This window comes from Prunus avium, chromosome 2, assembly GCF_965620075.1.
Source record: "Prunus avium chromosome 2, drPruAviu1.hap1.1, whole genome shotgun sequence".
Lineage (NCBI taxonomy): Eukaryota > Viridiplantae > Streptophyta > Magnoliopsida > Rosales > Rosaceae > Prunus > Prunus avium.
The window spans coordinates 30,163,620-30,178,879 of NC_142285.1; the positions used below are offsets into that span (position 1 = coordinate 30,163,620).

General features: G+C 37.0%; 3 protein-coding genes across 6 annotated transcripts; 1 reads left to right on the forward strand and 2 right to left on the reverse strand.

Annotated features, from left to right (window-relative positions):
- Positions 1-183: 183 nt before the first annotated feature.
- Positions 184-6,253, reverse strand: LOC110761533 (uncharacterized). 4 transcript variants are annotated; one of them, XR_002527394.2, is made up of 5 exons: positions 5,243-6,253; positions 4,999-5,070; positions 4,762-4,874; positions 773-1,763; positions 184-667 (listed from the first exon to the last, which is right to left on the reverse strand). XR_002527394.2 is itself a non-coding variant. In XM_021964019.2 (3 exons), exons 1-3 carry the CDS (start codon positions 6,053-6,055, stop codon positions 4,866-4,868), a joined length of 894 nt encoding a protein of 297 aa, XP_021819711.1. In that variant the 5' UTR covers positions 6,056-6,253; the 3' UTR covers positions 4,537-4,865. The 4 variants fall into 4 exon arrangements, 1 of the variants encoding a protein (XP_021819711.1); XR_002527392.2 differs by having other exon boundaries at positions 184-1,763; XR_002527393.2 differs by having other exon boundaries at positions 184-1,863.
- Positions 6,254-9,325: 3,072 nt separating this feature from the next.
- On the reverse strand, positions 9,326-11,827 carry SHOT1 (Mitochondrial transcription termination factor family protein). The gene has a single exon (XM_021964010.2). The coding sequence runs from the start codon at positions 11,797-11,799 to the stop codon at positions 10,093-10,095; it is 1,707 nt and encodes a 568-aa protein (XP_021819702.1). The 5' UTR covers positions 11,800-11,827; the 3' UTR covers positions 9,326-10,092.
- Positions 11,828-12,622: 795 nt separating this feature from the next.
- On the forward strand, positions 12,623-14,868 carry LOC110761530 (uncharacterized). Its single transcript, XM_021964013.2, has 4 exons — positions 12,623-12,722; positions 12,896-12,945; positions 13,227-13,383; positions 14,513-14,868. The coding sequence occupies exons 3-4, from the start codon at positions 13,236-13,238 to the stop codon at positions 14,740-14,742; spliced, it is 378 nt and encodes a 125-aa protein (XP_021819705.2). The 5' UTR covers positions 12,623-12,722; positions 12,896-12,945; positions 13,227-13,235; the 3' UTR covers positions 14,743-14,868.
- Positions 14,869-15,260: the final 392 nt, after the last annotated feature.

Sequence of the window (15,260 nt, forward strand, 5' to 3'; positions counted from 1 at the left end):
CAGTTCAAAAATAAATTTCGTTAACTAGTAGCTCACCCTTTTTTAATCAACGGGAGATCGGATATATAAACTTAGAACCACTTTTAACATTGATAAGAAAATTACAAAACTTAGAGCTAGTTGGTGCAACTCACCTTATTAAATACTCGTGATTTTTTCTAAGGGCAAAAGGATAGGAGTACATTAAAAGATAAAGACGGAAATATATCAAGGCTTTGGTACAAGGTCAAGTTCCAAGGCATTAACCAGCAAGGAGGGTTTACAAATCCACCAGGAGCTTACAATATTTGCTGCTCTATTTCATACACTAGGAATTCCAACCGGGCATCCATATGTAGACCGCTCCAGATGATCTATTGGAACATTTACAATGGACTCAACCTCAATCTTCAACCAGCCAGCTATCAGAAAAGCTTCTACCCCTCTCCAAACTATCACAGCCTCTGCAAAACTGCTGCAGCATTCCACACGCCTGAGAACAGTCAAGCCCCAATATTATCTGTACGCACTGTTGCCCCTGATTGCTCACACCATGCAGCGTTGCAGGTTAACATCAGCAATCCTCGAACTCAGACAGCTCCAGCTCAACTCACTCAGCAGAAACCCCTTGAATGGATTCTAAATGTTCTACTGCCTTACAAGTTATAGCATGATAATCCTCAACACTCTTTACCATGCACACAAACAACTCTCCAGGATCAACAAGACTACGATTAATTGTCGTATAAAAATAATAATAAAAAGAGAAAGAAAGACTACCATTCAACAGTACCTTACTTCATATCTTCCATAATCGCCAGATGTCAAACACCAGCTCAAAATAATTACACACCTTCCTGCTTAAGTGACCTATTTCTATCTATTTTGTAAACCATTATGAACAGAAGAATATATATTTAGTTAAAAAACAAGTAGCAATTTTGTCATCTACCTTGTTCACATAGTACAAGTGTAGCAACTTAAAAGAATACTCGGTAAAAACAAAAGTATACATGTTGAATAAGACAAAAATTCTTTTAGATGACGGTAGCCACAAGTTGCTCACATGGTCATGGCACTGGTTCTAGAAGGGATGACCTAAGCATAAATGTTATGTCAAACTACGATTTCATTGCAGACATGTGGAGGTTTTTCTTTTTCTTTTTGAGCAATTAGGTTAATAGTATTAGATATTTACACAAATTGCATGGTTGACATTATTCAGATTGAAACTATGACAAAATTGACAAATAGAAAATTTGTGACTGTTCTTAATTATGTGGATCTAAATAAAGCTTTCAGTACAGGATAAAATTTGAATAATATGTAGCAAAAAGTATGTAATTGAACAAACAAAACAACCATGCGATCAGAAATTTTGAAGAAAAAGTTTGATAACAAAGATTCTGCAGGCGGTTTTATGGCATGATAGGCATGTGACCAATCAAACATTATTTCCAAGAAAACATCTAAATAAACAGAGGTTTGCAGGCAGGTCCTTTGACGAAATATGCAACCAAAAAAGTGTTATGCATGTTGTAATCAAGTAATGATACATTTTAAACCAATTTACTATGTGTGTGTCTGTGTATTCCTTATTACCATTAACCTCCAAATTGTGGATGCCAGGGTTGCCTCTCCCATGAAGTTACAGGTGTCTGGCTCTGATGCAGCCTTTGGAGGGAGAAACCCACATTGGGTAGCTAGGTCAGTTCTTCATAGGAAGCAAGCCCAGATGCACCCTGAGGATTGTGCAAGCACGTTTACAATGCAGTATGCTCAATCTGTAAGGTCAAAAAGAAGGTGAAGCTTCAGTGAGAAAACATGAGCATCAACCCACTGAGGCATGTATGGCTCCTTATAGGGCAGCTGCTGCTTACTTTTCTGTATATACAATAATTGCCAAATTTAGATTTTTTGTTTCTCTAGTCTAAAACAAGAGCTGAATTAGAATTTGATCCCCAAAAAATAGAACATTGAATGCACATACGAGAATATGCTTGAAACACTACAGCTACATGAATTATCAGACCGAAAAACTAGAATTTATGGTCTTCAGTGACTATATGACTCCGAAAACGAATTAGTGATCCACAGTACCAAGACTAATTTGACACGCCAATGGTTTAAAACTTTCAAAAACACTAGAATGCAATTAAGCACTTAATTTGATATTTAACACACAAGGCAATTTAAGTCCAGATGGACCCAAATCTAAGCAACACAATGTAAAATAAAATAAAATAGATGAACTTCATTTTAACTGTCTGCAAAGCTAGCACATATCAAACGTAAATGAAGATGTTGCCACGGAGGACCACAGACGTGAATAGAGAAATCAGATGACTGATGAAAGAATCATAACCAATTTGCATATGAAGCTATCACTGACCATGGTTGCAGCTCCAGAAATATTCAGCCACAGAGCAGATTTAAGGCCACTTGCTCTTTTTGTTCTTGTAACATTATTAACAAAACAATTACCTTCTTGAAGAAAATATATATATAAGAGAGAGAGAGAGAGAGAGAGAGAGAGAGAGAGAGAGAGAGAGAGAGAGAGAGAGAGAGAGAGAGAGATCTATGCGTTACTAGTCCTGGATTCTGAAGATAGGTCTAATGCTAGACACAAGTACAGGAGGTAGGATATTTTTATTTTTCCAGTAGGATAATGAGAATGGCCTAAATTTAAAGTAGGGTGTATGAAGCTCATAGGTACATAAAATATCAGGAATCTCAAAGGATGCACTTGCCAACCAAGGAAATGTCAGATCTGACATTGTGAAACAGAAAAAGAAAATTTGTCACAACGAAAATTTGAATGTCATTGCAACAGGATATTCATATATATCCTTACATGAAACTAACGCTTCTTAACTGCTTCGAAATCATGGGCATGTCAACTTACTGTAATTCCAACAAAAGGCATCCAATTACTCCTTTTACTAAAGGGGTAAGTATGAAAAAATGCTTTCATTAGTTACTTTGAGTTGCACATTCTGCAAGCTTGAGAGACTGCTAATGCAGTGCATGAAACTCAAGCACAATTCAAGTAAAAATGAAAGGCAATGCACCTTGTGATATAAAACCACTAGCTTCAAATAAAATAATCCTGAACAAAATCTTCTTGTAATGGAAGTGCTAAAAAAATCTCAACTGTTGAATCAATATTCAAGCAATAAATAGCTGTTCTTCAAGAGGGCTATTAAAAATCAATAACCATGTAATAACTACAGAACAAAACATTTTTCCAATTTAGCACAATACTCTTAAAACCATTTAATCACTTGCATTACAAGACGAGATGTTAGAAACTATAGAGCTTTATGGATTCAACTTGAGTCTCAACCAGGAACAACTCATCTCATATATACCATTCACAACTCCAACTCTTGCGTCTTCAATTCTAGGATCTAATTTCCCCCAATAACACATCTCCATCCCTCTATTTATTTTGTTTAGTTGAACATCTACATTCCCACCCTCTACTTTTCATTTGTGTGTGTATATGTGGAGAAATTTTTAAATGTTCCAGGTACACCACGTGTCTGGTGTACCATCCAATAAACATAGAACATGTGGATTTATTATCCAACCTACTGCATTTCTTCTTATGACATGTGGCGGACTGCATTGGACATATTCCATATGTCTTCCGTCTATTGGATGGTACACCAACCACGTGGTGTACCGGGAACACTCAAAAATTACTCGTATATGTGAGTGTCCGAGCGCACGTATAAAGTTATTCATTAATTAAGGTGAGCTTCTTGAACTGCCCAGCTTCCTTATGTCTCAATTTCAGTGTCGATATCTTTCACCATTACCAATAATGACTTGTATATGGTTATCAACCCATCTAAGAGCGCATAACTCATCAACGTTTATGTGTTTAGTTAAGCTGAAACTATGCATAGCACTAGCATAGTCACACCCTTGAAGTACAAACAAAAAGGTAAACACTGCACTGCGTACTATTAAACCACAATCTCCATAATTCTAAGCGGAACCCTCTTCTAATCTCAGTACTGCTTATTTTCTATCAATGAAATTATATATCTGGATACAAGCAGATGAAAAATACTGCATACTAGCTTGAAGTTTAGAATCTCCAACATCTTATCTCACACCTACCCTGCATTTCTGTCTTTCTGTCTTTCTCCCCTCTGCACTTCTGTTTCCAATCTAATTCCTACAATATCAACCCCATCCTCCTCCCCCACTTTGAATTCTCCTTTTTTTATTTGAGTGCCTATACTTTCTAGTAATCAGAAAGAAATTATGTGTGCATGGTGCATGGACACCTCTAATAGGAAAGAGAAGTGTGTGCTCGCTAGCAGTATAACACGTCATTCAAATCGAGTAACAGTTAGCACACAAAACTTTGCTGCTCAACAAGTATTGATTAAGAAAGAGCATAAAGGCGACACGCATATAAATCAAAAACACGTGTGCATTTCCAATTTTGGTCTACGATATAAATCCCAATCGCCTCAACTAGCAACAAATAAAATCTTGTGAACTAGCATGAAAAAAGAAACTGCATTAAACCATTTCCAATTCAAGGAAAAAGACAATGTCTAAATTTGATTTTGTTATTATGCTTTATTCGTCCAACTTGTAGCCGATAACTGATAACTCATAAACCCTATGTACATCTGCAACTACTCATAACAGCTAAAATGGTACAGCTCTTCCGACTATTCATTGACCTTCTTACGAAAAGACAAAAACATGATACATCTGTATTATCCTTTCACCTTCTCAGATCTATCATTGTTATACCTTCTGTGTTCAAAATGTTTAGAGCAGTTCACAAGTCTTCAAAATCACCACCAAACATTTAACTAACAGCAGCCTCATCCCATCTAATCCTGAAAGCAGCACATTCAAATTCTCTGTTTCACATAACAAGTCAAACAGCAACCAATTAAGATTAATATATGTTTTGCACATTACACGCAAATCAAAACTTACAAATCAATCTACTGAAAACAAACCAAAGGATTCATAAGATTTCACCTTCAATGGAGTTTCAGGAACCTGGTAGGAATTGGTAGATACTGAATTCAGCCACAACCCAGGAAACAGATGCTGCAAAACAAACAAAACCACATCAAATACCAAGCAATTCAAAACCCTAATGACCCCAAAAGACATAATCACACAAAACCCTTCCCAAAACCTCAAAAACTTTTTAAAATTAACCAACCCCAGCTGAAAAGAAGGAAAAAAAAAAACTCAAATTAAATTCAACAATACAGACATCAAGCTGTTTCTGCACATTCTTAGCTCTCTTCTTTGGGCGCCTGGATGGCCTGGCTCCAGTCATAATAAAAATGTCCTCCTCAATCTCTTCTTTTGTTAAAGAAACCGATATCTTCAGTTTATTGTCCTTTTGAGCATCTTTGGCTCCAGCTTTAGAAGAGCCCCCAGCCACCTGGGTTTTGTTCTGCTGCACCAGCGGTGCACCAGTCTTCAATGCACCAGCACGACCATTGGCCTTAGGCACCGGTCTCCTGGGCCTGAGATTCCAAGTCTTCTGAATCGTCTCTTCATCCTCCAGCGCTGCTAAAGCAGCAGCAACAGAGCTCTCTTTTTCATTTACTTGTTCAGGTTCAGGTTCAGGCTCAGGCACCACAGCAGCCTTTTCTTTGCTCCGAATCCGGATGCAAATCTTCGATTTCTTATCCTCAGCCGTCGATTTTGGCTTCTGGGTCTCCGGGCCGTCGATCACTTCCGTGGCGGGAAGTGGGTCGGCTTCTTTTTCGACATTGCAGAACTTGGGCTCGGGCTGCTTAGCTACCGGGTCAAGCTGTGCGAATTTGGTGTTGCTGCTCAGTTGCAGAGAAGGGTTGTTATTTTCGCTGCTTTTCGCGCTGGTCTTGTTGGTTTCGTTGCTTTTGGTGGTGGTGGTGGTGTTGTTGCTCATGGCCCATTTCAACTGGGGCAAAGGGAGGCCATGGTTTTGGGCTTGGTGGACAAGAGACTTGGAAGGCACAATGGAGGCCATGGAATCGGGTTTCGGGGCGGGCTCGGGTATGGTTTCGGGGCGGGAAGAGACTGAATTGAACACCATGAAAATGGGTTGGCTTGCACTGCCTCACCGAGACTGAGTAGAATCAGAGAAGGTGCTTGCAGTGGTGGGGTTTCAGTGGTTTTGGCATTGAGACAATTTATAGGTTGACAGAGAAAAAGAGAGGAGTGGCTTGGGGAAGAGGGAGAGTGCCTGGTTTTCAGAAAGAGGAAGAGCAGTTATGATCCTACTGTTTCTGGAAGAAGCATACATGGATTCTTTTCTTGTTTGTTCTTTTGTGTCTTGTGCCTATAATGCCCCTCTCATTTTCTTGTATTTTTGCATCACCAAATTGACTTATCTTTTTTTTTACGATTGAAAAAAAAAAAACATAATCACGTGGTTAAACATAATTTAAAAGAAATCCTATGCACTCCGCCGATTTTTTGAAAGTCCTTCCATATGTATAATGTGGTTAAACATAATTTCGGATGCACTTCTAACCCTAATGTTCATTAGTAAGTTACTAGGTCGTTGAGATTAACTTGGTAAGCCGGTAATTCGACAATAAGCACGTATTTAATCATGCTTAAATTAAATTTACTGTGTAGTATCAATAATTAAAAATTTATAAGCACATTCATAAAGAAAAAAATATATAGGTTAAGGCTTCTCAATTCTAAACCCTAGTCGAGGATAGGTGTTTAATTATTGTTAATCACAAGAAAGAAAGAAATTACCCTTAAAATTTTACATTGTCAATGGTTATTATTCCTTACATTTTAAAATATTTATAGGAAGTTTTTGTGTTAGTGAAATGTAACTTGTTTTGGGGACGGAATCTGGGAAAATTAAAGATCAAATGAAAATAAAAAATAAAGTTAAATATCGCATTGCCCTTTAGATTCAAATTTTTGTCTCCTCATTCAATTTCTCGTCTGGAAAAATTAGGTATAGCAATTAATTTCAGAATCTAGATGGTTTTTGCATCAATTATGTATGTAAAATATTGTCATGTTAAATTTGTACAATCCATTTTTGGGGGAACACTTTGGACCAAGTTGTTCATTGCATATAAGGAAATGGTAAAAAGACGTCCAAATCCTTTTCTTCTTATCCAAGATGGAAAAAGTAACAAACTTTTTTTTTCTTTTTGGAAATAAAAGTTAAAATGGAAAAACAAAGGAAGCTTTTTTTTTTTTTTTTTCCCTTTGGTAATAAAATCCCATTTGGAAAAAAAAAAAATTAAGGAAAAAGATTACGTTTGACTGCTTGTAGGGATATCATATGACTCGTGGACACCATGCAGAGATGAGATGGCAAAATATGGGCCCTGCGATGGGTCCACCTGGAACCTTTATGTTTGTTTCCATTTCACGGTTTTGCTAATCTGTCTTTTTCGGTGGGGCTTTATTTTAGATTGGTCCCCTTCAAGGACCTAAAACAAAGTACCTAAAATACTTCTTTATGAAGTCAAAATATCCATTTCAAGAGGAGAGTTGCCTTGTATGTTTGGGACCCACCACCTATGATCTCAAAAATGATAAAGAAATTGGATTTATCTTCAGAATTTTTTTGTCTTTGGGTTTAGTATTAGAAATTTACCTGAAAATATAATAATTGAATGGAAGTCTTGAATGACATAGTTTGAGGCTAGCTTATAAAATTATATATATATATATATATATATATATAAAGCAAAAGGCAGAGAATGGTGAAATATTCAAAATATCAGAAAATGCCATTGGTTAATCTAAATATTAAGAATTAAAATTATTAATTAAATAAGAATAATATGGTAATTCACACTTTTTTATATTTAAAAAAACTAAAATTAAACGAAAAATTAGATAATAAATCCTATTTTTATGGAACACAACTACCCATTATATTTTTTAATTCTAAAATAAATTTAAAAGTTTTAAAAAAAAAGCCTCTTGCAAGCGCTAAAACGCGTGCGGAGAGGCTAGTATTTAATTATTCTTATAATTATTTTAGTATTTTCGACCAAAAATAATATTTATTTTAGTATTTATAAGGAATAATGAATTGGTCTCTTTGACTACAATCACATAACCAAAAAACATAACTAGTATTTTGTTCATTTTTCAGGGGACTTAAAAGGTAAACGGTTTGAAATTCGGCGAATACCACTGGCTTACCACTTCAGTATTATAGTGTCATTTCTTCTTTTTTAAGAAAGAAAACTATGGGTTGAGAAATTTTCTCACCATTCCAATATCAGCAACCTCTTTTCCATTAGAGCAATTGTCATCTAATTCAACCCCTGCCTAACATAGATTCTATTGCATCATGTAAGACGTCAAACCCTGACTAGTTTTGTATTAGGATCCAAAACCCAAAAGAGATCTATTTAACTCCCTGTAACTTTATACATAAATTTGGTGTAACAGGACACCTCTCTATTACAAGACCTACCAATAAAGTAATATTTTCTTGATTTAAAACAAAGACAACATGAAGAACAGGATTGCTGGGAACTAGATATTTATGGGTAATCTATGTTGCATATGTAAATCAATAACTTTTCTTATTCAATTACTGAACAAGTTTAAAATTGAATAATGTCCTTTTTAGGTCAAAAAATTAAATCATGTTCTTCTGCTTGTATATTTTTTTTTGTTCCCCTTATATGCAGAGCCTTCCAAAGTTAACAGGCCCAAATCTTCTTTTAAAGCATAGCCCAAATCTTCTTGTCTTCTTAGATTCCTCTCTTTCCCTACTTTCAAACTTCTTGCTTGGTGAAGTGTTTTTGAGTTGAGTGAGCAGAGACATTGTACAAAATAAGCTGGTTGACTGTTCTAAGAATACCAGGTAATCATCATATTGTACAAGATGCATGTTCATGCAGGCTTGTGTTCAAATATTAACACCTTCCTTCCAGCCTCCTAAAAAACTGAAGGGAACCCTTGTTAATTGATCGGCATACTGGAACATGAATACGTTCGACGAGGAGAGCAGACCAGTTCCGAGCTTCTGCCAACAGGAAGGCCTCCCACTCTCCTATAGCCTCAGTTTTCCCCTCTAGAAGAGGTCCTCTATTTCCTGACTACTGTGGTCTAAGTTTAACTTTAAAGAATATGGAAACTGCGCTTCAAATAAGCAAGAATAAGGCTTTTAAAATTAAACAAAGACCATTGATCAAGATGGCCATAAGCTTCGACCACCTACTAAAGCTTCTTTCTACTTACCGGCTTGGCTTGAACGACTCCCATGGAGGCTGACCTCAAACATTGCAGCCCTGTTCCATTAATAGTGACATAAACATGTTCAACAAAAGCTCCATCCTCCAACTGGTAGCTGGTGCTGAAAACACATTGTGAACAAAATACACTGAATTGGAAAAAATGGGAATGGAACACAAAAGAGAAGACAAATGCAGCATGGATAAGCAAAACCCCTTTCCAAGTTTCAGAATGGATAAATGGGTGTACATGTGCTTAAAAAATCACTTTTCTAGAAATACCTGAGACTACATCCAGCAGTAATTCAACAGGAATAGTAACAGAACACATGTGTACAACAAACAAACAGCACTTTGTTTCAACGATATAGATTCAATTCCAATTGCCACACTAATTTGATGAGAATTGCTTGAGGCTTGCACTGAGAAAATAGGGTTTTGGCATATGCCCAAATGCACCTCAATGACTTGAAACAAGAAATGAAATCATGCTGCTGATTTTGATAAACATATCAAGAAATCTAGACACAAACATAAAGCATGTAGCCAGAATCACATGGCAATGATAATATTTAGAAGGCACAAAACAAAACTTACTTTCAATAATATGAATCATTATCACTTCACTTGCTCCTCTACATTAAGATTATAAGTTTAAGGATTATGATAAGAAAAAGGTCAAACACCAGCACAGTGGCTGAGAACCAGAAACTATCTAATGTTATCATTACTTGAAAATCAGATAAACATCTACAAGTCTCTCACAATGGATCAATCACAGAAGGTTTAATCTTGACAATTTCCTAATGGTATCCTTATCATCACCGTGTTGGAAGTCCAAATCCAAAGGTAATAATCATATTCTACGTAGTTCATTTATACAACAAGCTGTAGTCTATGCGAGAGATGCCTCCAGACAAGTATTAAAAGATTTTCTGTATGAGAAACACTCAAACCAATGTTTTGGAGCAGCTGGGTGAATTCCAAAAACCCGCGCTACAAATTTCTTTTCACTGGTAGCAATTATGCTGGCTATAGAGTAGCTTTTAGAATACAATCCCTTCTCTTTGAGCCAAACATAAAATCTATATCTGGGCTTGATCCGGTTCTCTAAGTCAAAACACAAAAATGCTGGAAAAATATTGAGGTACTCCAAAGAGGGTTTCATTTCCTCGCTAATAAATTTTACTTTCGCTTCTAGAGATTCTGGGCTCTGATTCAGGATCTTCGGTGCTGTTCTTATCATCAAACAAAGCTTTGAGAATTCAATGCCTGTAGAAAGAAGGCTATCAAACCGCTTTTGTAGCTCACTGCTTCTGCCATGCAAACGGGCTAGGACCGGTAGAGTCAAAGGGTTCTCTCCAAACCCAATGCCATGCAAGAAATTCAATTTTGTCATTGTATGAATGGGTGTTGACGAAGATTGGATCCTCTCCAATCCATCACTAAATTCTTCCGCAATGTCTTCATCAAAATCACTGATAACATAATTAGCTAACAATTGATGTTCATTCTTAATCTTAGTGAAGAACCATTCATGAAGATCCAGAGCCCTCACTAGATGTGGTAAATTTGCCATTTTATTTCTTCCCATCGCATGAGGGTATTTTTCACTCACAGCCTCTAATTCTTTCATGTCGAATCCGAAATGTTTCAACAATCCCAATGCTGATATCACCGGTGTTTCCAGATCAAGGTTTAAAATCTCTGGACTTTGAAGAAGCAACAAACCTACATCCTCCTTCCTAACACCAAACTTACAAAAGTACTTCGCTTTCTGGAACAAAACCTCTGCTGGGCATTCAAGAAAAACATCTTTCCTCCTACCCAGAAATTCCCCTATCTTCCCATTCTCACAACCCAAATCGTAAAACACCCGAACTTTCTTACAAAGCTCATACCAAGACTCCAAATTTCCCTCAGCAGAATTTTCAATATCAAACTCCACAAAAACCCTTTTCAAATCATCAAACAATGCCACAATATCACCACCCAGATCACCCTCCAGGCTCAACAAATACGGGAAAGCCAGGCACATACCCACAACTGAATGATTACCAAATCCATATTCCTTAAACCTACTAAGCCTAGCTTTTAACACCTTTGAACTCTCACTAAAAATAGAAAGCTCCTCCTCATACAACTTCCCTAACATATTCCAAGGAAACCCAAATGCAGAAAGTTCACAAGCAGCATCCAAAACAGTCCCATCTTCAGAGAGGAAGTACTTGTTGGGAGGCACAAAGTGACAAACTTGACTGTAATCTATGCCAATGCTTTCAAAGAAAAACTCAAATTCATTGATGGGGTGGTACCTGAGGAACCTCTGGATGCGATTTGAGAAACTCGGGACCGAAAAATCGACCCTTTTGATGATATTGGTGAGGGAGAAGCGGCAGTTCTTGCTAATGTGCTCGGCGGATGGGAAGGAGAAGCCCCTGGTGGCGTGGAGGTAGTCGGTGAGGACCTTCTGGGCGCGCTCGACGGCTTCGGACTTGTACTTGTGGGGGACATTGGAGAGTTTAGGGAGCCTTGTGGTGGTTTTGGTGGCAGTGGAGAAGTGATGGGCAAGGAGGGTGTAGAGAGATTTGGGGAGGGACATGTTCAAAGGGTTTTTCAGAAAATATGAGTTTTATGGGAGAAACATAAGAAACAGCTTTCATAAACCCACATTTTTATTTGGGTTAAAATTTGGCACTCTCCCAAAAAAAAAAAAAAAAAAAAAATAATTACTCTCGCCCGAGGGATCATCATTTGGCCCGCGGGCTCGGGGGCCCATGGAGCCCCGCCCAGCCCATCGAGAAAAAGCCCAGCCCGGCCCGTTATGGGTCATGGGCCAGCCCGGCCCATCAAAGAGTGGGCTAGGCTTGGGCTAAGGGGTCTAAAGCCTAGCCCGGCCCATAGGCCCGGCCCAGAGAAGCCCATAAAAATCCGGCCCGTTTGGCCAATCAAAGCCCAGCCCACTTGGCCCATGATTATAATGTATAATTATAATTATAATTTATTTTAGTGGGTGTGGGTGGAGTGGAGTTATAACGGGTGTAGTAATTACAACGGTAATGTTTTCCCATATATATATATATATATATATATAAAGCAAAAGGCATAGAATGGTGAAACATTCAAAATACCAGAAAATGCCCTTAGTTAATGCAAACATTAAGAATTGAAATTATTAATTAAATGAGGATAATATGGTAAATTCACACGTTTTCATATTTTAAAAAATTAAAATTAAAAGAAAAATCAGATAATGAATCCTATTTTTATGGAACATAACTACCCATTATCTTTTTTAATTCTAAAATAAATTTAAACTTTTTAAAAAAAAGCATCTCGCAAGCACGGAAGTGCGTGCAAAGAGGCTAGTATATATAACAAGACAAGTCATTAACCCTAACATTTTCTCAAGCCTTCATCTCACTTTCTCTTCTGCGCCGCACACTCTGTTGAAGAAAACAATTTCCTCTCCAGCTCTAGTTTTCAACCAAAACTCACATCCATCCAAGCTTTTGGATTTGCACTGTAAGTCTGCGATCTCAATCCTTAACTTTTATTTGTATGTTGGATGAATGTTCTTAAGTTTTTTTTTTTGTTTTGGATGTTGGATGGATCATGGATTGATGGATGTGCTGATCAACTTCTCCTGTACCTCACTCTTACTCTTTTTTCTCGTCACTATCTCTGTCTTTCTACAGGTCTCCACTTCTCCTCCACCACACTGACGACTTTCTCTGTCTCCTCTCAGGTATAAAGGAAATGACTTTCTCTTTCCAATGGTTTTTTTTTTAAAAAGTCTTTTACTTGATGGATCATGGATGGGGACCATTCTTAGCTTGTTGTTTATTAAGTTTCTAGTCACGGGCAATTTTGGGTTTATGAGATCCAAGGCACAAAAGTGCTCTTCATGATGATGGACTCCAAGATTAAATAAAAATTTAGATTCTTTTAATTTTGTCATCATGACTGGAGGTTTTTGCAATGATTTTACTCTAAAATGTAAACTTATTTCTCTTCTTCTTTCCTCAGATAATCAAGATGGATAATTCTCGTCAGTCACCTGGGAATGAATCAGCTGTGAATGAATCTGCAAATGATTCCACTCCATCCTCGACAAATTCAAGTGCTCCTAGATTAACAAGTAAAGTATGGTCTTTGTTTGAAAGGGTTACCAAAATTGAAAAAGGTAAAACAGTAATTAAGCTGCAAGTATACTTCCATCCTCTCTATTGCTTGATTCTGTACAACAAAAATTGTTTCATGTACGTTGTTGTTGTCATATATTGAACTTAATTGTACAGGATGGACTAAAAGTTTTATCTCCATCTATTGATAAAATTACTGATATTGTACGTAGCATGAATTCCTCTAATAAGAGACATGAAATTTGGGTTAAATGTTGTAGTGATTTCAATATGGGAAAGAAAAATATAGACAATGATGTGCCTCATAGGTGGAATTCCACCTATGAGCTTTTATGTGTAGCTATAAAATATAAAGCCCCTTTGCATAGGTATGTTCTAAAGGTAAATGAATCACGTTCTTGCAATTTGCAAGTTCCTAGTGAAGAAGATTGGGCAATAGCTCACCTTGTTAGTGAGTTTTTACAAATCTTTCATTCTTCAACAAAGATATTTTCTAGTGTGTATTATCCTACTTCGAGTCGTGTTATTAATTGTTTAATCGATATTCATGGATTATTTGCTGCATATGCTGAAATTTCTATTTTTAAGGATGCTTTGACTGAAATGAAAGCAAAATTTGAAAAATATTGGGGAGAGTTTCCTACTGTGTTTTGCTTTGCTACTATTATGGACCCCAGGTTTAAATTATTTGCAATTAGTGAATGGTTAAGGATGATGGGTATTGATCAACCAACCATTGACTTAAAAGTTTCATCTTTAAAGGCTTTATTATTTCAATTCTTTGATATATATATAAGAGAAGTGTAATATCTGATGTAGCCCAAAATGTGGAATCTTCCATTTCAACTTCTAGCACCTCGAGTCAAACTCTTGGTTCTATAGTTATCCCTATTGTGAACCGTAATTACTCTATGCAGGGCTTAAAAAGGGCAAAGCTATCATCTTCATCTTCATCTTCCTCTTCCTCTTCCTCTTCCTCTTCTTCCACCACGTCTGAGCTACAACTTTATCTTGATTTACCAACAATAGAGGTTGCTGATGATAGTCAATTTAGTCTTTTGGGTTGGTGGAAAGGCAATAAATCATTATATCCTATTGTTTCCCTTATGGCTCGTGATTTACTAACTGTTCCAGCTTCCACTGTAGCATCATAATATATTTTTAGTGCAGGTGGTAGAGTTGTATCTGAGAAGAGGGCAAGATTGAGTCCAAATACAATAGAAGCATTAATTTGTTTGAAAGATTGGACCTTAGCAAATTCAAGGATGCAAGATGTAGCACAAGAAGAGCAATGCGCAGAAGAATTAATGAACATTAGAGCCACAAGACCAGATTGGATGACATCCAGTGGAGATGGAGAGGTTGACAGTGAATCTGAAAATGAGATAATTGGAAGTTGAATTGTTTAGTAAGGGTTTAGTAACAATATAACATTTTTGTTGAGGTTGTGGTTGACAAATCTGAGACTATTGAACTATTCGAAGTTTAATTGTTATGTAATAACTTAATCTTTTTATTTGGGAGACTTTAATTTTTTTATATATTTATTTTATAAAAAAACAGTTTATTAATTTATATTGTTAGCCCATTTAGGCCCGGCCCATTTAGGCCCATTTGGCCTGGCCCGATGAAGCCCATAAAAGCCTAGCCCATGGGGCGGGCTCGGGCTTTGATTTTGTAGAAAAAGCCTAGCCCGGCCCAATCTGTATATTTCAATTAATTAATAAAGCCCGGCCCGGCCTGGCCCAAGCCCAATAGGCTTGGGCCGGGTTAGCCCAGCCCGGCCCATTGACGATCCCGTGTCTGCCTTCAAATGTAAGCTTCTTTTGCTTTTTTGGACCAAGAAAATAACAATAACAAGTAAAATTACTTTTTGCTATAGAATAAACAATTTTTATTTTTATAGAAGGTCTGAGTT